Genomic DNA, 13,842 nt, shown 5'->3' with positions numbered 1-13,842 from the left:
TGTGATAGAGGGCGCTATGGAGCAGCGATAAAGTGACTCCAAAGTGGGATGATGGATATTTTAGGCTGAGTCAGCAGGGCGGGTCAGGTGGGGTCACGCCGTTCGGCCTCGGTCGGTTCTCCGCATTCCGCAGGACGAGCTGATCAGTTCATCCTGCCATCACCACTTCTCCTCCTCTTTTCCAGGGAACCGTCGCGTGATTTTAATATTCTTCCATAGTGCTTAGGAGCTTCTTGTACATGTCTCACAGCTGATATCAATTGCCAAAATGATGACCTTCCGACCTCGAATGAGCCTCTTCTCTGCCCTTCGCACGGCCCCAGCTCGACGCCGCTTTGCGACTGAGGCGCGGTTAACCACGGACCATGTCCGCATCGTCGAAGTAGGGCCACGAGATGGTCTACAGAACGAGAAGAAGTCGATACCACTCGCGACAAAGCTCCAGCTTATTGAGAAGCTGGCTAAAACGGGTGTAACCACAATTGAGGCCGGTTCTTTTGTCCCAGCGAAATGGGTGCCCCAGGTACGTACGGACGGCCCGCATCCGGATTGAGTAGCAACGACGCCATTCCTACTTAGACTACAAGACTAACACACATATGTATGATAGATGGCCAGCACTGCAGAGATCTGCGAGCACCTCCTCCAGACTCCCCCACAGTCACAGAACGCCATTGCCTACAACTACCTCGTCCCAAATGTGCGGGGTCTAGAGAACTTGATCAAAGTTATGGATGCCACAGGTGTCCCGGCAGACACGACAGGCTCTGCTACGAAACCTCCGACAACAACCGAGGTATCCGTGTTTGTAGCAGCAACAGAGGCATTCTCCAAGGCCAACATAAACTGCACGATCGAGGAATCACTAGAACGCACCCGTCCGATCGTCTCGTTGGCAAAGACAAAGAACATCCGAGTAAGAGGCTATGTTTCTGTTACACTGGGCTGTCCGTACGAGGGTCCCGATGTATCCCCAGCCAAGGTAGCTGATATCACGGCAACGCTACTTGAAATGGGAACCGACGAAGTGTCGGTGGCTGATACTACGGGCATGGGCACGGCGCCCCGCACCATGAAGCTACTCCAGGCTCTGAAGGCGGCCGGAATTGCGAATAACGATCTGGCGCTGCACTTCCATGATACGTACGGACAGGCTCTTGTCAACACAATCGTAGGATTGGAGCATGGTATTCGCATCTTTGATAGTAGTGTGGGTGGTCTTGGTGGTTGTCCTTACTCGAAGGGTGCAACGGGAAATGTCTCGACGGAGGACCTTGTACACACTATTCATGGTCTGGGCATGCACACCGGTATCAATCTGGAGGAAATGGCCAGGATTGGCTCCTGGATTAGTGGGGAACTGGGCCGGGCTAATGAGAGTCGTGCAGGCAAGGCCATACTGGCGCGGATGGAAGAGTGAATCAGTGCTTGCAGATAACTTTATCATCTTGTTATATAGCAACATTAGCCATCGTTCATAGTACTCGCTTATCTTCAACAAAGGTACACACTTCAATCATTCGGCGCAAACATCCTGCGCAGTAGAACAGGATTATATTACACAAGTTCAATAAGACAGAATAAGACTATCTCGCATCAAACGGCCACAACCTCTCCGCCTTCTCTACCGTCATCCCGTCCTCCCCCCTATCCTCGTACTCCCTCGCCGTCTGTATCCAATAATCATAAGCCGCCCGATGCGCATCCCTCGCCGCATCCCACGCCTCATTCGGAACCCAGCCATCAGAATTTGTATTCAAAGAGCGCTTGAGCCACAGCTTGAGACTCTGCACCGCTTCAAAGTCCTCATAGTCCTTAGCATGCTTATTACGTTCTTCGTCGGTTAGAGAAAACGGGCACGTCCCATGCAATCCCAGCTCAGACCACCGATCTGATAGCTCAATCAGTTCTTGACGGATAGCAGTCGCGCTATCTCTCCAGGTTGTGTGGGTGTAATGGAAGAGTCGGAATAAGGTCGGATCAAGCAGCCTTGTGGGTCGAAGTTTAGGGGTTAGACCTTTCATGCATACGTCGTATGTCTGATAACAGATCGAGGCATCTTTCCGCTCTTTCTCTGTCTGAACGGGGGTGGATTCGCCTTCCCTGTTTTCGAAAATGTCTCCTTCGATGTCTTGAGGAGGAGTGGCGAAGTCGGGAGTCTCGTTGGCATAAATGAAAGAAGGCTCGATGCTTGTTGATTGCCAGTCAATTATACCAGTGATGACAGTGGGATCTTCTGCTGAGACATAGATGTTTCTCTTGTGAAAGTCAGGGTGCACTAGGGCTGGCGCCGCAGCATCCTGGATCCGCTTATCCTCGATAAGCCTCTGCATCACTTCTTGGCTTATATTCAGTAATTGAACATGATCCTGAATCGCCCCTTGGTGAGGGAGACTGCACTTGGCATGTTCTTCTTTGGGTAGTCGATAGAAGCCGGTTTCAATCAGACCTGTGCAATAGCTTGTGAGGTCACGCCCTAGAGTTCACACGCTGTATTAGACAATTGGGCATAGTGTCGGAGGGTATGAGACTGACAAGGGCCGCAATTAGGACTCGGGCCTCCGTAGAGTTCCAACTCGCCTGGATTCCTATTCCAGAATACGGGACTGCAGTTTGGCCCAACACAAAAGCCCTGCTCAAGTGGTATTTTCGTCTGCTCTTCGAGGGGCGCGTCCGAAAAGTATAAGCTGCCATATGCTGGGAAATCCAAGGACGCCATCTGTTTGATTGCCAATGAAAGAGCCTTGGAACATAGCATGTGTTGTTCTGAGTTCATGTCAGGCCAAACCTGATGGAGTTGTACGCCTTCGACATGTTCCTGAATGATATATTCTGTGCCGATAGGGTTCGCTGGATCGTCACTCCAATCTAATAGTTTGGGTGTTGGAAGTGACAGCTTGGATCGTACTACGTCATTGACGTTATCAGTGCCCCATACAAGCTGTATTATGCAATAGAGGGTCAGGTCCAGTCTTACAATATGTCATTGTCGCGACTTCGGAGTTGGTTGTCAACCTTGGAGGGCCGGCAATACTAGTCGGTAGCCTTGCTACGATACGAGAGCCTGTGTCCATGGTAAAGATGAAGACTCTATTAAATCCACCTTCTTTCTTTTCGTACTTGGCAACATTCGTTGCACCTGGACTTAGATGAATAACTCTGTCACAGAGTGCAGGGAAGCTGAACTGTATGCGGCGACAGTCTCGCTGGAGTTTGTCGCGATGCAGCCATCTTCCTCCGGTGTATGTGCATGGATCGTCTTCTAGAATCGATGGTCAAGAACGACATAATTCTGCTATAGAGTGAAGTATACCCACTAGGATGTGCTTGTGAGAGTTGGTGATCGAGGAGGGGATGCGACGACGGAATGTTGTGTTTATTTGCATATTCGGATACCGATTGCCGCTGTTGCCAGGAGCGAGAGGATTGCAGAGACTGTGAAAGTGATAAGGGGACTTTTGATCGTCGCAAAGACCGCACCATGATTGCTCGCGGTTTGCTATATCCAGATAAGTAGCATATACGGCAATGGTTGTTACCGAGTTGTTGACAGTCCAACTCCTTAAGTTATGTATCTAAAGCCGAGCCCAATGTGGTAAATGTCTTGCCAGTCTGCCATGCACCAATCAGGAAGGATTATTTGACGCCCGCCGACCACGTCTGATTACTCCTTGAAGGTGACTTTTTGATTAAGGGTATAGTATTTGCACTCTGGTCATCAAATGTATCTAGTATTGGTATTTAATTTCCCGTGCTTTGCTTGGCCAATAACAGTCCGGCCCAATTCGCTGCAAAGCACTGATCTTGTGTGTAGACCAGCAGGTAAAGGAACATATGTAAGAAGACTTTATCGACAGTAAATCAGCGATGTATTCACAACTGACCATGCAAGATCAGGGGCATTCGGAATATGATTCAATGCCGGCATCATATACACATATTTCACAGGACGAGAGAGGAGAGGAGGAAGAAAGAGCTCTATAATCATTATACAATCAATAACCAACGCCACTCATGCAAACAGGCACCAAAGTCAACCTCCACATGCACCTTATTTTAAGTATCGATATCCACGGACATCAAATAGAGAAATGACATCTCATTCTCTAGAAATCCGTAACCCGTCCACCGTAGCTCCAGTCACCCTCAGCACCCCACCTCAGAGGCTCATTCTTCGGTCCACCAATCTCACCAGTCTTGGGGTTCTTCTCTCCTTCAAACTCAGGCTTCACTCCGTACTTCACATCGGGATGAAGCTCCTCGCCCTTGCCGGTGGCGTTGATCTCGGCTGCCACTGCGGGCTCTGAGTCGGGCGATTGGTTGATCTGCGGGGTGCTGAAGGCGCCGGTAGACTTGCGCTGAAGCTCTTCGAAGATTTCTTGCTCCTCTTTAGGGAGACGCGGAGGAGCCGGACCGCTGGCAAATGCGAAGGGAGGCTTGTCGGAGAGGAGGGCCGCGCGGGTTGAGAAAGCGCGGAGAGGGAGAGAGGATTTGGCGGGGAGACGGATTGCGGTGCGGAGGAACATTGTGATTGTTGGATATTTTCCTGTTTTATCAAGGGAAATATTGAAGGACGTTAACCTCTGGTATAATGTGGTCTTGCTTGAAGCTGGTGGAGAGTTGGAGAAAGAAGATGCGGAGTGGCGGAGGTCGGGACGGAAGAAGGAAGAATCGCGATGGCAGAAAGCATTACCCGATAAGCCCTGATCGTCCCGATAGCACTCGGCCTTTCTGCCGGGTGTAGTGCACCCCCGGCGGTGAGTTGGATGGACAGTAAGCCATGACAGATGGATGCCTTGATTGCTCGAAAGTAAAGTCGATTTAGGCCTGGGGAGACATTGCTTACTCTAGTCTCCCATTGTATGCATGTTTCTGAACATGCAATACCGTGTGATGAAGGAGTCGAGTTCCGACAACTACTACTGCATTGAGTAAGGCGTCACGTGGGACCGCCCTTTCTGGGCGGATGAGCGTGACACGCTTATCATCCTTCAGGTACCTACCAAGTAACTACCACGTTCACCGTCAATCCGTTTCGCCATGAGAATGCCCCATTGCAACCTCCCTACTCCCTGATCGTACTGAATATTGTGATCAGTCCTGCTGTATTCGTTCTGGGACGTTATTTGTAGCATACTAGAACCATCCGGATCCCTTCCTTCCCCTATCAGGTTATGTCTTCTGCTCCTGACGGGCAACCAATGCTGCCGCTTCCTGGAGCCCCGTCTTCTTCATGGTCCCGATTTCGTGAGAGATTCGGTGCACTGTTTCATGGCGCTGACCCCAGGGTCTGTGTTGCATTCTGGCTACTTGGTAAGCCGTTGGCCGTCTTGTAGACTCCGCGAACTAATAAGAACTCTTCGTGGCTCACTAACCGGCAGGTGTGAAATGCAACAGGCTTGATCAACAATGTCCTCTATGTTATAATCTTGTCCGCTGCCCTCGATTTGGTGGGGCCCAGTGTCCCCAAGGGCGTTGTTCTTCTCGCAGATGTCATTCCCTCATTCGGAACGAAGCTGATTGCACCCTACTTTATCCATTTGGTTCCATATCCTGCTCGGGTATTGTTCTGTGTGCTGTGTTCAGCTCTGGGTATGCTTTTAGTGGCCCTGAGCCCAGCCTACACAGATGGCGGCTCAATTTCCACCAAAATCGCGGGTATCATTCTGGCGAGCTTGTCGAGCGGAGGAGGCGAACTGAGCTTCCTCGCACTGACTCACTTCTACGGCCCGTTCAGTCTGGCAGCCTGGGGTAGTGGTACTGGAGCTGCCGGGCTGGTCGGTGCTGGTGCGTATGCCGTTGCAACTACCTCTATGGGGCTCAGTGTCAAGTCCACCCTCCTAGCAGCTGCCTGCCTGCCAGCGATCATGGTAGTGAGCTTCTTCGCCATTCTGCCAAGAGCTCCCATACGGCCATTGCCTGCTGCACATGTTGAGTATCGTGCGATTGACCAGGAGGATCGGAATCGGGATGACCCTCTGGATGAGCGGCACGGTCTACTCGGCTCGTCAGTTTCCCCCAACCGAAACAAAGGGAGCGACACGAGTCAGATGCTTAGCTTGCGGGTCTTTAAAGCCAACCTGCAGCGAGCTAGGGGTCTTTTCTTTCCCTTGTAAGTGCACGCTAGTGTCATCAAGCAATGATTGGCATGCTTACTTTTTGCCGCACAGTATGCTTCCCCTGCTGCTAGTCTATGTGGCCGAATACACGATCAACCAAGGTGTCTCTCCAACCCTTCTGTTTCCACTTAAAAATTCGCCTTTCGAGCATTACCGTGCTTTCTATCCCGCGTACAATGCGATCTATCAGGTTGGTGTTTTCATCTCACGATCGTCGACCCCGTTCTTCCGCATTCACGATCTCTACCTTCCGTCACTGCTGCAGATCATCAATCTGGTCGTATTGACATTGAACGCCTTATTTGACTTCATCCCGAGCGTGTACATAATCTTTATTATCATCTTCTGGGAAGGGCTGTTAGGCGGACTGGTTTATGTTAATACTTTTGCCGAAATTGGGGACCGGGTACCGAAGGAGGACCGCGAATTCTCACTCGGAGCGACAACTGTCAGTGATTCCGCCGGAATTTGTATAGCGGGATTTCTGGGAATGGTGTTAGAGGTCTGGTTGTGTGATTGGCAGGTCGCCCACGGTCGCGACTATTGCCGGAAACTATGAGAAGTAGAGGCGTCTAGAAAGATAAGGGAAAGTAAATGCTATACTATCTTAACTTATATATAATATGTATAATATATATTATATATGCAATAGATGTGAATCCCTCATGCATCATTGGCTTCCGTAGAGGCATTTCGGAAATGCCAGAAGAGGAATGGCACATGAGTTGGTTCGTGGCGGGAGTTGCATGTGACCGTGCTCTCCCGTGACTCGGCACGGGCAATCCTCCGCCTTTTCCCTTCGCCCACAACAAACTATTCCTCCGTACTATCCTGCTATCCATCATTCAGCTAGCCACCGCGGAGGGCCACCAGTGATCGACGCCAAACCCGGCTTTTGGGCTTCTGCCACACTAATCCCGGTTATTCAAGGTCTGCTTACTGACGCTACCCAGATGACTGGATCACCATGCATCCTCTGGTGGGGATTTCACATGCATCAACTACGTTTCTTCAGCTGAACCAGGGTTTCCCTCACTCTACACCAACTAACTACTCTCTGTCTTCTTCCCCCCTCCCCCCCAACATACCCCCATACTTGGGTCACCGAACTGTGCCATTATTGACATACCTACATGATAAACAGGCTAGTGCTCTGCTTGTCCGTTGCTCACCTGTTCCTCTTTTACAGTGGTTCGCCGCTTTTGTCCATTCTTTGTCCTTTTCTTACTGCCCCTCCCATTATTACAGTGCGCAGTTGAAATATGAATTTTTCCATTTGATTATCTTCCACTATTTCTCTTCCGTATACTTTTAAGCATCTTGTATATTTTATAGAACGTCTTTCAGAGCCCTTATAGACCGCTGCTGCCTGATTCCTACCCGGGGTTGTCTTGGGAAAATGATAGGTAACTGACGGCCCAGCGAACCCCATGGGATGTCATGAGTCTGCTGCTAATCTATACATCCAGACCACGTCCTTGGGCGGCCATCTACAAAGTTCCGGAAGATCCAGGTTCTTGCTGTACTTGTATTCTGGTCTACCTATCTATTAAGGTGCGTCTCGATTGTTCGTCTCTTACCGCTGTTTTGCTGACAGATCAATCGTAGAGGAAACAAGAATGGCCCTCCTTTTATCCGCAAAATCTCGTCGCGCCTCTCAAAAAAGCTGAGCGTCTGGCAAACCACTGTCCTTGTTTTCCTCTGGCTCTATATTTGCCGCAATTTTGCGAAAATTGTCGGCCTTGAGTGCCCTGAGCCTTTAGCCAACCTCTACTCGCGCTCCTTTTTCCGGGCAACATGGATCGCGACTGGATTAGACGCTGGGTTCTGGACGGCAATGGGGATAAAGCCAAAATGGCTACGAGATATTGCGTCTCTGGTTTTCTCTGGTTATTACCTTATCGCAGCAGAACAGGCAGATGAGAAGGTTCGCCGGGTACGTGCTACACTCACAGTAGAGCATATGCGTGTGTCATGGAATAAGAGCACCACACCGTATCTCTGGGCACTCGCCAAATTGGGCCGCCCGCGGCTCACGAGGTACCCTCCGCGTGCCATCCGTATCCCCCGACCAGCGTCCTCGATATACAAGGAGCCGACAAATGCATGGCTTTACTTCGATGGGTCATTGACTGCGCTACGTGATCAAACATGCATTGTCCTTGATATTCCTGGGGGTGGTTTTGTTTCGATGAGCCCTCGGCATTCCGAAGACCGACTTCTGGCCTGGGCGGCGAGAACCAAAGTTCCCGTACTGAGTCTCGACTACAAGAAGGCACCGGAGTACCCGTATCCGTATGCTTTAAACGAGTGTTATGATGTATATCATTCCATTGTCTCTACCCGTGGGCGGTGCTTGGGCCTCAACGGACGGACTCGTCCTCGTGTCGTCATCACTGGTGATAGTGCTGGTGGTAATCTCGCCACAGGCGTCACCCTTATGATCCTTCAATCCGGCAGTACACATGCCTCTAGATGGCAAGGACAAAACATGCTTCCACCCCCGGACGGGCTGGTTCTACCCTATCCCGCGCTGAACATGAAGATAGAAAGCTGGATGACAGAAGAGCAAATGGCGTTGATCCAAGAGAAAAGCACACGTCGAACCAATGAGAGCGTGCTCCGCAGGAAAGATATGGACTATCACCGATTGACGCCTTTTACTTCTCCGGGAACGTCGTTCGGAGATTTCCAGCGTGACTCTTTCTCTGATGCAGACTTGGAAGTTGGAAATTTGGTTGACGCGACCTCGGAGAAGTTGGCACAGCAACAGAAGATGGACATTCCTGAAAATGAAGCGGCTGCTATCACTGAGCACCAGCCTAAGCAGATCCAAACACGGCTGGCCGTCTCATCGATGATATCGTACGTCAATGATCGTATATTAACCCCTGAGATGATGAGGGCAATGATCATCCTATATATCGGACCGCACAACCGCCCCGACTTCAATACGGACTACCTACTCTCCCCAGCCTTGGCTCCCGAAGACCTTCTAGCACGCTTTCCCAAGACGTACATTATCACCGGAGAACGTGACCCTCTAGTAGACGACACGGTCATCTTCGCCGGGCGACTGAGACACGCTAAGCTCCGCCAATTTCAGGAACGACAAGAACTGGGCCTCGAAAAGTCTTATCGTAGGTTCAACGCTAAAGACCACGTCGAGGTATCCCTATTGCCCGGAATATCTCACGGGTTCATGCAAATGGCAGGCTTCTTTCCAGATAGCTGGAAGCACATCTATCGCTGCGCAAGTTGGATTCAAGATCTATTCGATCTCGCCCAGGCTAAAAGATCATCCTCTTATACTAAGGCCCTCACCAACGGTACACAATTACCAAAGGGACCTAAGTCCGTTCCTCGTGGAAACAACTCGCGCAATCACAGACGCCATCTCACCGGAGAGTCATCCGGCGACGAGGATAGGCCTCTCGAGATAGGCATCAAGAAATTGACACCACTGACGCCACTGCATCGCAGCTCCAGCGCCCCCATCGACAGTACCGATATTGAAAGTCAAGCTATCGCTGCCAAGGATGGCGACAGCGAGGATGCTAAAAAGGAACGCATTCGTAGCGTCTCCCGAGGGCGAACTCTGCGGCCAGGAATCACCAAGAAACAGCGTCCCACACCCATGAGGTTAACGATCCCTCCTCGAGACGGGTATATCTCTGGATCGCCGAGTCCTGTTCCTTTGCGGGAGAGAAACCGAAGTATCAACAGCCTTGCCAGCGAGGAAGACCTGATTGACCGGCGCATGAATGGTATAGCTGGAGGGTTGATGGGAATTGGCGAGGGTGCCAGGACGCCTTAGCTACCGCTTTTGGAGGATGTATGCATTGAATTTGTTTTTGTGAGCCTATATAGATACCTTACTACACTTGAGCATTTAGCGACCAAACATACCTGATGTGAAACGTTTCCAAACTTGGCAACTGTAAGAATTAAATACAGGCAGTACTAGTCATCATATGACGAACAGGAGGCTGTGTGCTCAATACCGGTTATACGCGGATTCGGATGAAACTGCAGTAAGCCCCTTGACTGAACCCACGTGGTTGGTGTACATACATTCCATGATATGTCGCATACCCTATCCTATAATTTCCTTTTTAACTACCCATCTACATATGTACAAGTCATCAGACCCTCATTGATACATCATCTCATCTCATATGTGCACGCATTCCCATCTAAAACCATCCAATCACGTCCTGATCATCTTTTGGGTCTCCATCAACTGAAAGTTAAGAGGTATAGTCCCCCTTCGCAGAAAGACTATCAATTCTACCAAGCAAGAACTCCAACTGGCGATAAGCCGCACCAGGAACATACTGCGGGATTTCTATCACGAGGGAAAGAACAATCAGCACTCTTTCAACGATCATTATACTTTGTTCGAAGGGGATAGGATGAACTTACCATGACCGGACAAATATACCGAGCTGAAAGTAAGCCCACGCTCGGTATGCGCCGTACCCAGGTACCCGGCACCGGCATCAAGGTTATACGGGTCGGGCTCATCACCCCAGTACAGCTCAGCCAGACCGTAGTGGTAAGGAACGAAGAGCGGTTCCACCGGGGGACTTTGGAACCCTTGCTTACCGTTCCAGGTCATGTTCTGGATGGTGGCGAGGGAGCCGTTCAAGAAGAGGAGGTAATCGAGCCAGCCGTGGCCGATGATAGTGTTGTTAGTGCGTTCGATGACGCTGGGTAGGGGACCCCAGGAACTGGGGTCACTGCCGTCGCCGTTGGCGAAGATGACGGTCTCCGAACACACGGAGTAGTCGGTCGGAGGGACGTGCAGGATCTTCTGGACGTCGGAGCGGTTGAAGTAGTTGTCCGGGCCGGTGCCGAGGGAGGGGAAGCCGAGCACGTCCCACAGGTAGGGGCAGAAGTCGATCAGGTGGTAGTAGTTGAAGCAGGGGTTGATGTCGTAGGCGGCCATGACGACTTCATCCCAGACTTGGCAGTCTTCGGTGATTTCGGGAGCCGTGGGGAAGGGGCTGGGAGGGGGGTAGGTGATGGCCTTGTCGAGGAAGGCGTTGTAGCCGCACTTGTCGGCTTTGGCGTTGATGTAGGAGAGGAAGGTGGAGTTTAGTCGGAAGATGTTGTTGTAGTGGTTGAGATGGCGGACAGCCGGGGCTGGTGGGTGATGTGGTTAGTGATGGTGTTGGTGGTGGATTATGAGGTATACGAGGGGAAACATACAGTACATCATCACCGAGTCGCTGTTGATGGACGGGTCGTTGATTTGGATACCCTTCAAGTTGAAGTAGGTTGTATCCTCCTCGTTCAGCATGGCGTCGGCAATGTAAGGAACGTACATGCCCGCGTAGCTTTCGCCGGTGATGTAGACCTTGCGGCCGTGCAGGTCGAAAGTGTCGACGAAGTGCTTGAACCAGCTGTTAAATTGGGCAGCCACGTCTTCCTCGTCGTTGACCGTCGACGGGCCAGGGGAGAAGCCTGTGCCGGCGGGTTGGTCAATGTAGACCACGTTGGTGAGGTTGGTCCATGAGTATGGATTGGGGACGGGCTTGTAAGTGCCGGGCTGCCAGAGGAAAGGGCCATTTTCTTGAAGCAGGCCATCTAGGGAACTACAGCCGGGGCCACCGTTGAGCCAGATGGTGATCTTTGTCAAATATTAGCCCGCTGAGGCAAGACCGAGAGATTGAACAACCACTAACCTCATCGCTGGCCTCTGGGTTCTGCGAGGGGAAAAACCAGAAGAACAGGCTGGAATTTCCAGTCGGCGTATTGGGGAGAAGACCGGCGTAGGACTCGCCGACGTCGAAATCGACTTCGGGGATGCTCGTGCCATTGACGAGGAATCCTGCAATTGAAATTAGTAAGACGGAGATATGCGGTTAGTGACGGTATGACGCACTTGCAGTCTTGTTTGTCAAATACTCAAAGTCGTTGGATCGGCGCTCAACGGGTACGGCGCGAGACGCTATGCTGCGATGTGTGAGAGGGGGCGGAACAGCCCGACGATGGGGATTCTGAAGACTGGCGGCCGTGCCGACCAGTAGCAACGAAGCAAATGCCGATGTAATCCGCATATTGAGAATTCTCTCTCGAAACTGGTGTGAGAAAAGAACTCACTTGAGCGGAGGATTCTGAGAACTTCATCCATCGTTGGGGCATGCATGGTCCCTATTTATGTAGTTCCCCCGAGGCAAGGACGGCCCTTTTGCACATTAGGCAGCATTGCCAACAATGGACCCATCTCATGCGGAAGCGAGGGAATTGCGTGTGGGCTCATTGAGACACTCTCCCTATTCAGGCAGGTCTCCGCTTGATTTGAGAGGGAATTAAGAGGAGGCCGTCGGAGAGCCGGACGGGGTTTGGAGAGAGGTAACGTTGGCCCGCAGTTGAAGTGGTCGAAGGAAGCATCGGATCTGCAGGAAACTGGATACTGACATCGACTAGGCGATCTAGTCGCGGAACGCGCCTGCGAATCACGAAGCGGAGTTATATGATGAGGAAATTGAGCTTGATCCACTCGCCAGGATGTAGGTTTGAGGTTACCGGTAGCTGCTCGCTCAGGACGACGTCGAATGACTGGCCTTTATCAGGGCAAATGATGATGTGCTGATACCGGGTCGGGGGATATGCAGGGATACCAAGTAACCGACGCAGGCTTCCTCCACTTCCGTATTGTCATGACGCCACAGCCACGCTTCGCGTCGGCTTCGCAATGGCATCCTGCCGACACTGAAAGGCTCAAGAATATTCATTCCTTCTTTGTTGATAGTCCCTTAGGGTTGGGTTGTTCCCCCGGACCACCGATACAACCCGTGGCCCACGAGCGTACCAATCACCGACCGAGAACCTAGTGTATGTGGAACCCTATCGTACCTCCCTCAACAGTAAGCTTCAGTAGTGCACAAGCTATGCTGGCGAAGAATGGGAACGAAAGTGGTCTCCAACGCACCATATGAACAATTCTCCGAAGCATATTTAGGACCGGCTGCACTCGGTCAACATCGGTCACACACTGCGAAAGCATACCTTTGAGCTTAACTAGCAAGCCAATATGCTCATGTGAAAGTTAAAAAGTTGGTCATCGCTAGTTGCAAACTTTCATGTAGGCAATTCAAGTCGCCGTAGACTGTAGCTGGCTGAACCATCTGGGGCACGGGTCTCGAAGCGACCCCGGGCATCCACTAGCTCTGTCACAAAAAACAGTCCTTCTAGAAATCTGCATGCAGCAAATTACAGCGTGGCTGGCTGATAATCAACAGTTTCAAGCGATGCTCGTGATGCTTGCAAAATCCAATTGTGCCCCGTTAGCTGCTGTTCCGACCTGCAGGCCCATCAGAGTCGTTCCAAGACAATACCCATCTGTTTTCTTTTTTTCGAAAAGCTTGAACTCAATCTGCAAGGCATTGCATCGTAATAGTCAAAGACAGCAGGGGATTAGTTCGAGAATTTAGGGAGCGTCTGAAATCCGCAGGAGTAGGAGTGGGCAGCAATGGCAAAAGCAAGTCTGCTACGCTCACATGACGCTGCAAATGGGACAAACCACGGCCTTTTCATATTTTCACTTATTTTTCTCTTTAGAAGACACCTGAAGGCATGAAGCTGTCAGTCTCGAGTTGACCCCCCCCCGGCTTCGTTATTGTATCGTGTCAACCTGCATTCCTCGCCGACCGACAATGTTATTGACAATTGCTTCAGTGAGTCAGCTTGGTTGCAGAATATACTTTAATGCTCT

At 51.0% G+C, this 13,842-nt stretch overlaps 6 protein-coding genes across 6 annotated transcripts; 3 read left to right on the top strand and 3 right to left on the bottom strand.

Annotated features, from left to right (window-relative positions):
- Positions 1-268: 268 nt before the first annotated feature.
- AKAW2_21228A (hydroxymethylglutaryl-CoA lyase) lies at positions 269-1,420 on the top strand (the record flags this gene model as incomplete). Its single annotated transcript, XM_041686029.1, has 2 exons — positions 269-523; positions 611-1,420. The coding sequence occupies 2 exons, from the start codon at positions 269-271 to the stop codon at positions 1,418-1,420; spliced, it is 1,065 nt and encodes a 354-aa protein (XP_041540054.1).
- Positions 1,421-1,586: 166 nt separating this feature from the next.
- AKAW2_21227S (phosphotransferase family protein) lies at positions 1,587-3,483 on the bottom strand (the record flags this gene model as incomplete). Its single annotated transcript, XM_041686028.1, has 4 exons — positions 1,587-2,476; positions 2,536-2,907; positions 2,978-3,262; positions 3,318-3,483. The coding sequence occupies 4 exons, from the start codon at positions 3,481-3,483 to the stop codon at positions 1,587-1,589; spliced, it is 1,713 nt and encodes a 570-aa protein (XP_041540053.1).
- Positions 3,484-4,106: 623 nt separating this feature from the next.
- On the bottom strand, positions 4,107-4,526 carry FMP21 (succinate dehydrogenase assembly factor 4; the record flags this gene model as incomplete). Its single annotated transcript, XM_041686027.1, has 1 exon — positions 4,107-4,526. One exon carries the CDS (start codon positions 4,524-4,526, stop codon positions 4,107-4,109), a length of 420 nt encoding a protein of 139 aa, XP_041540052.1.
- A 648-nt stretch (positions 4,527-5,174) lies between these two features.
- Positions 5,175-6,678, top strand: BTN1 (battenin family protein; the record flags this gene model as incomplete). Its single annotated transcript, XM_041686026.1, has 3 exons — positions 5,175-5,313; positions 5,398-6,112; positions 6,171-6,678. The coding sequence occupies 3 exons, from the start codon at positions 5,175-5,177 to the stop codon at positions 6,676-6,678; spliced, it is 1,362 nt and encodes a 453-aa protein (XP_041540051.1).
- Positions 6,679-7,518: 840 nt separating this feature from the next.
- Positions 7,519-9,936, top strand: AKAW2_21224A (putative lipase; the record flags this gene model as incomplete). The annotated part of the gene is made up of 3 exons (XM_041686025.1): positions 7,519-7,525; positions 7,589-7,673; positions 7,728-9,936. The coding sequence occupies 3 exons, from the start codon at positions 7,519-7,521 to the stop codon at positions 9,934-9,936; spliced, it is 2,301 nt and encodes a 766-aa protein (XP_041540050.1).
- A 433-nt stretch (positions 9,937-10,369) lies between these two features.
- On the bottom strand, positions 10,370-12,184 carry cpdS (putative serine carboxypeptidase (CpdS); the record flags this gene model as incomplete). Its single annotated transcript, XM_041686023.1, has 5 exons — positions 10,370-10,467; positions 10,545-11,267; positions 11,334-11,754; positions 11,810-11,955; positions 12,010-12,184. The coding sequence occupies 5 exons, from the start codon at positions 12,182-12,184 to the stop codon at positions 10,370-10,372; spliced, it is 1,563 nt and encodes a 520-aa protein (XP_041540049.1).
- Between the last annotated feature and the right edge of the window lie 1,658 nt (positions 12,185-13,842).

Source organism: Aspergillus luchuensis, chromosome 2, assembly GCF_016861625.1.
Source record: "Aspergillus luchuensis IFO 4308 DNA, chromosome 2, nearly complete sequence".
Classification (NCBI taxonomy): domain Eukaryota; kingdom Fungi; phylum Ascomycota; class Eurotiomycetes; order Eurotiales; family Aspergillaceae; genus Aspergillus; species Aspergillus luchuensis.
This window is presented reverse-complemented; position numbering and strand designations above follow the sequence as displayed.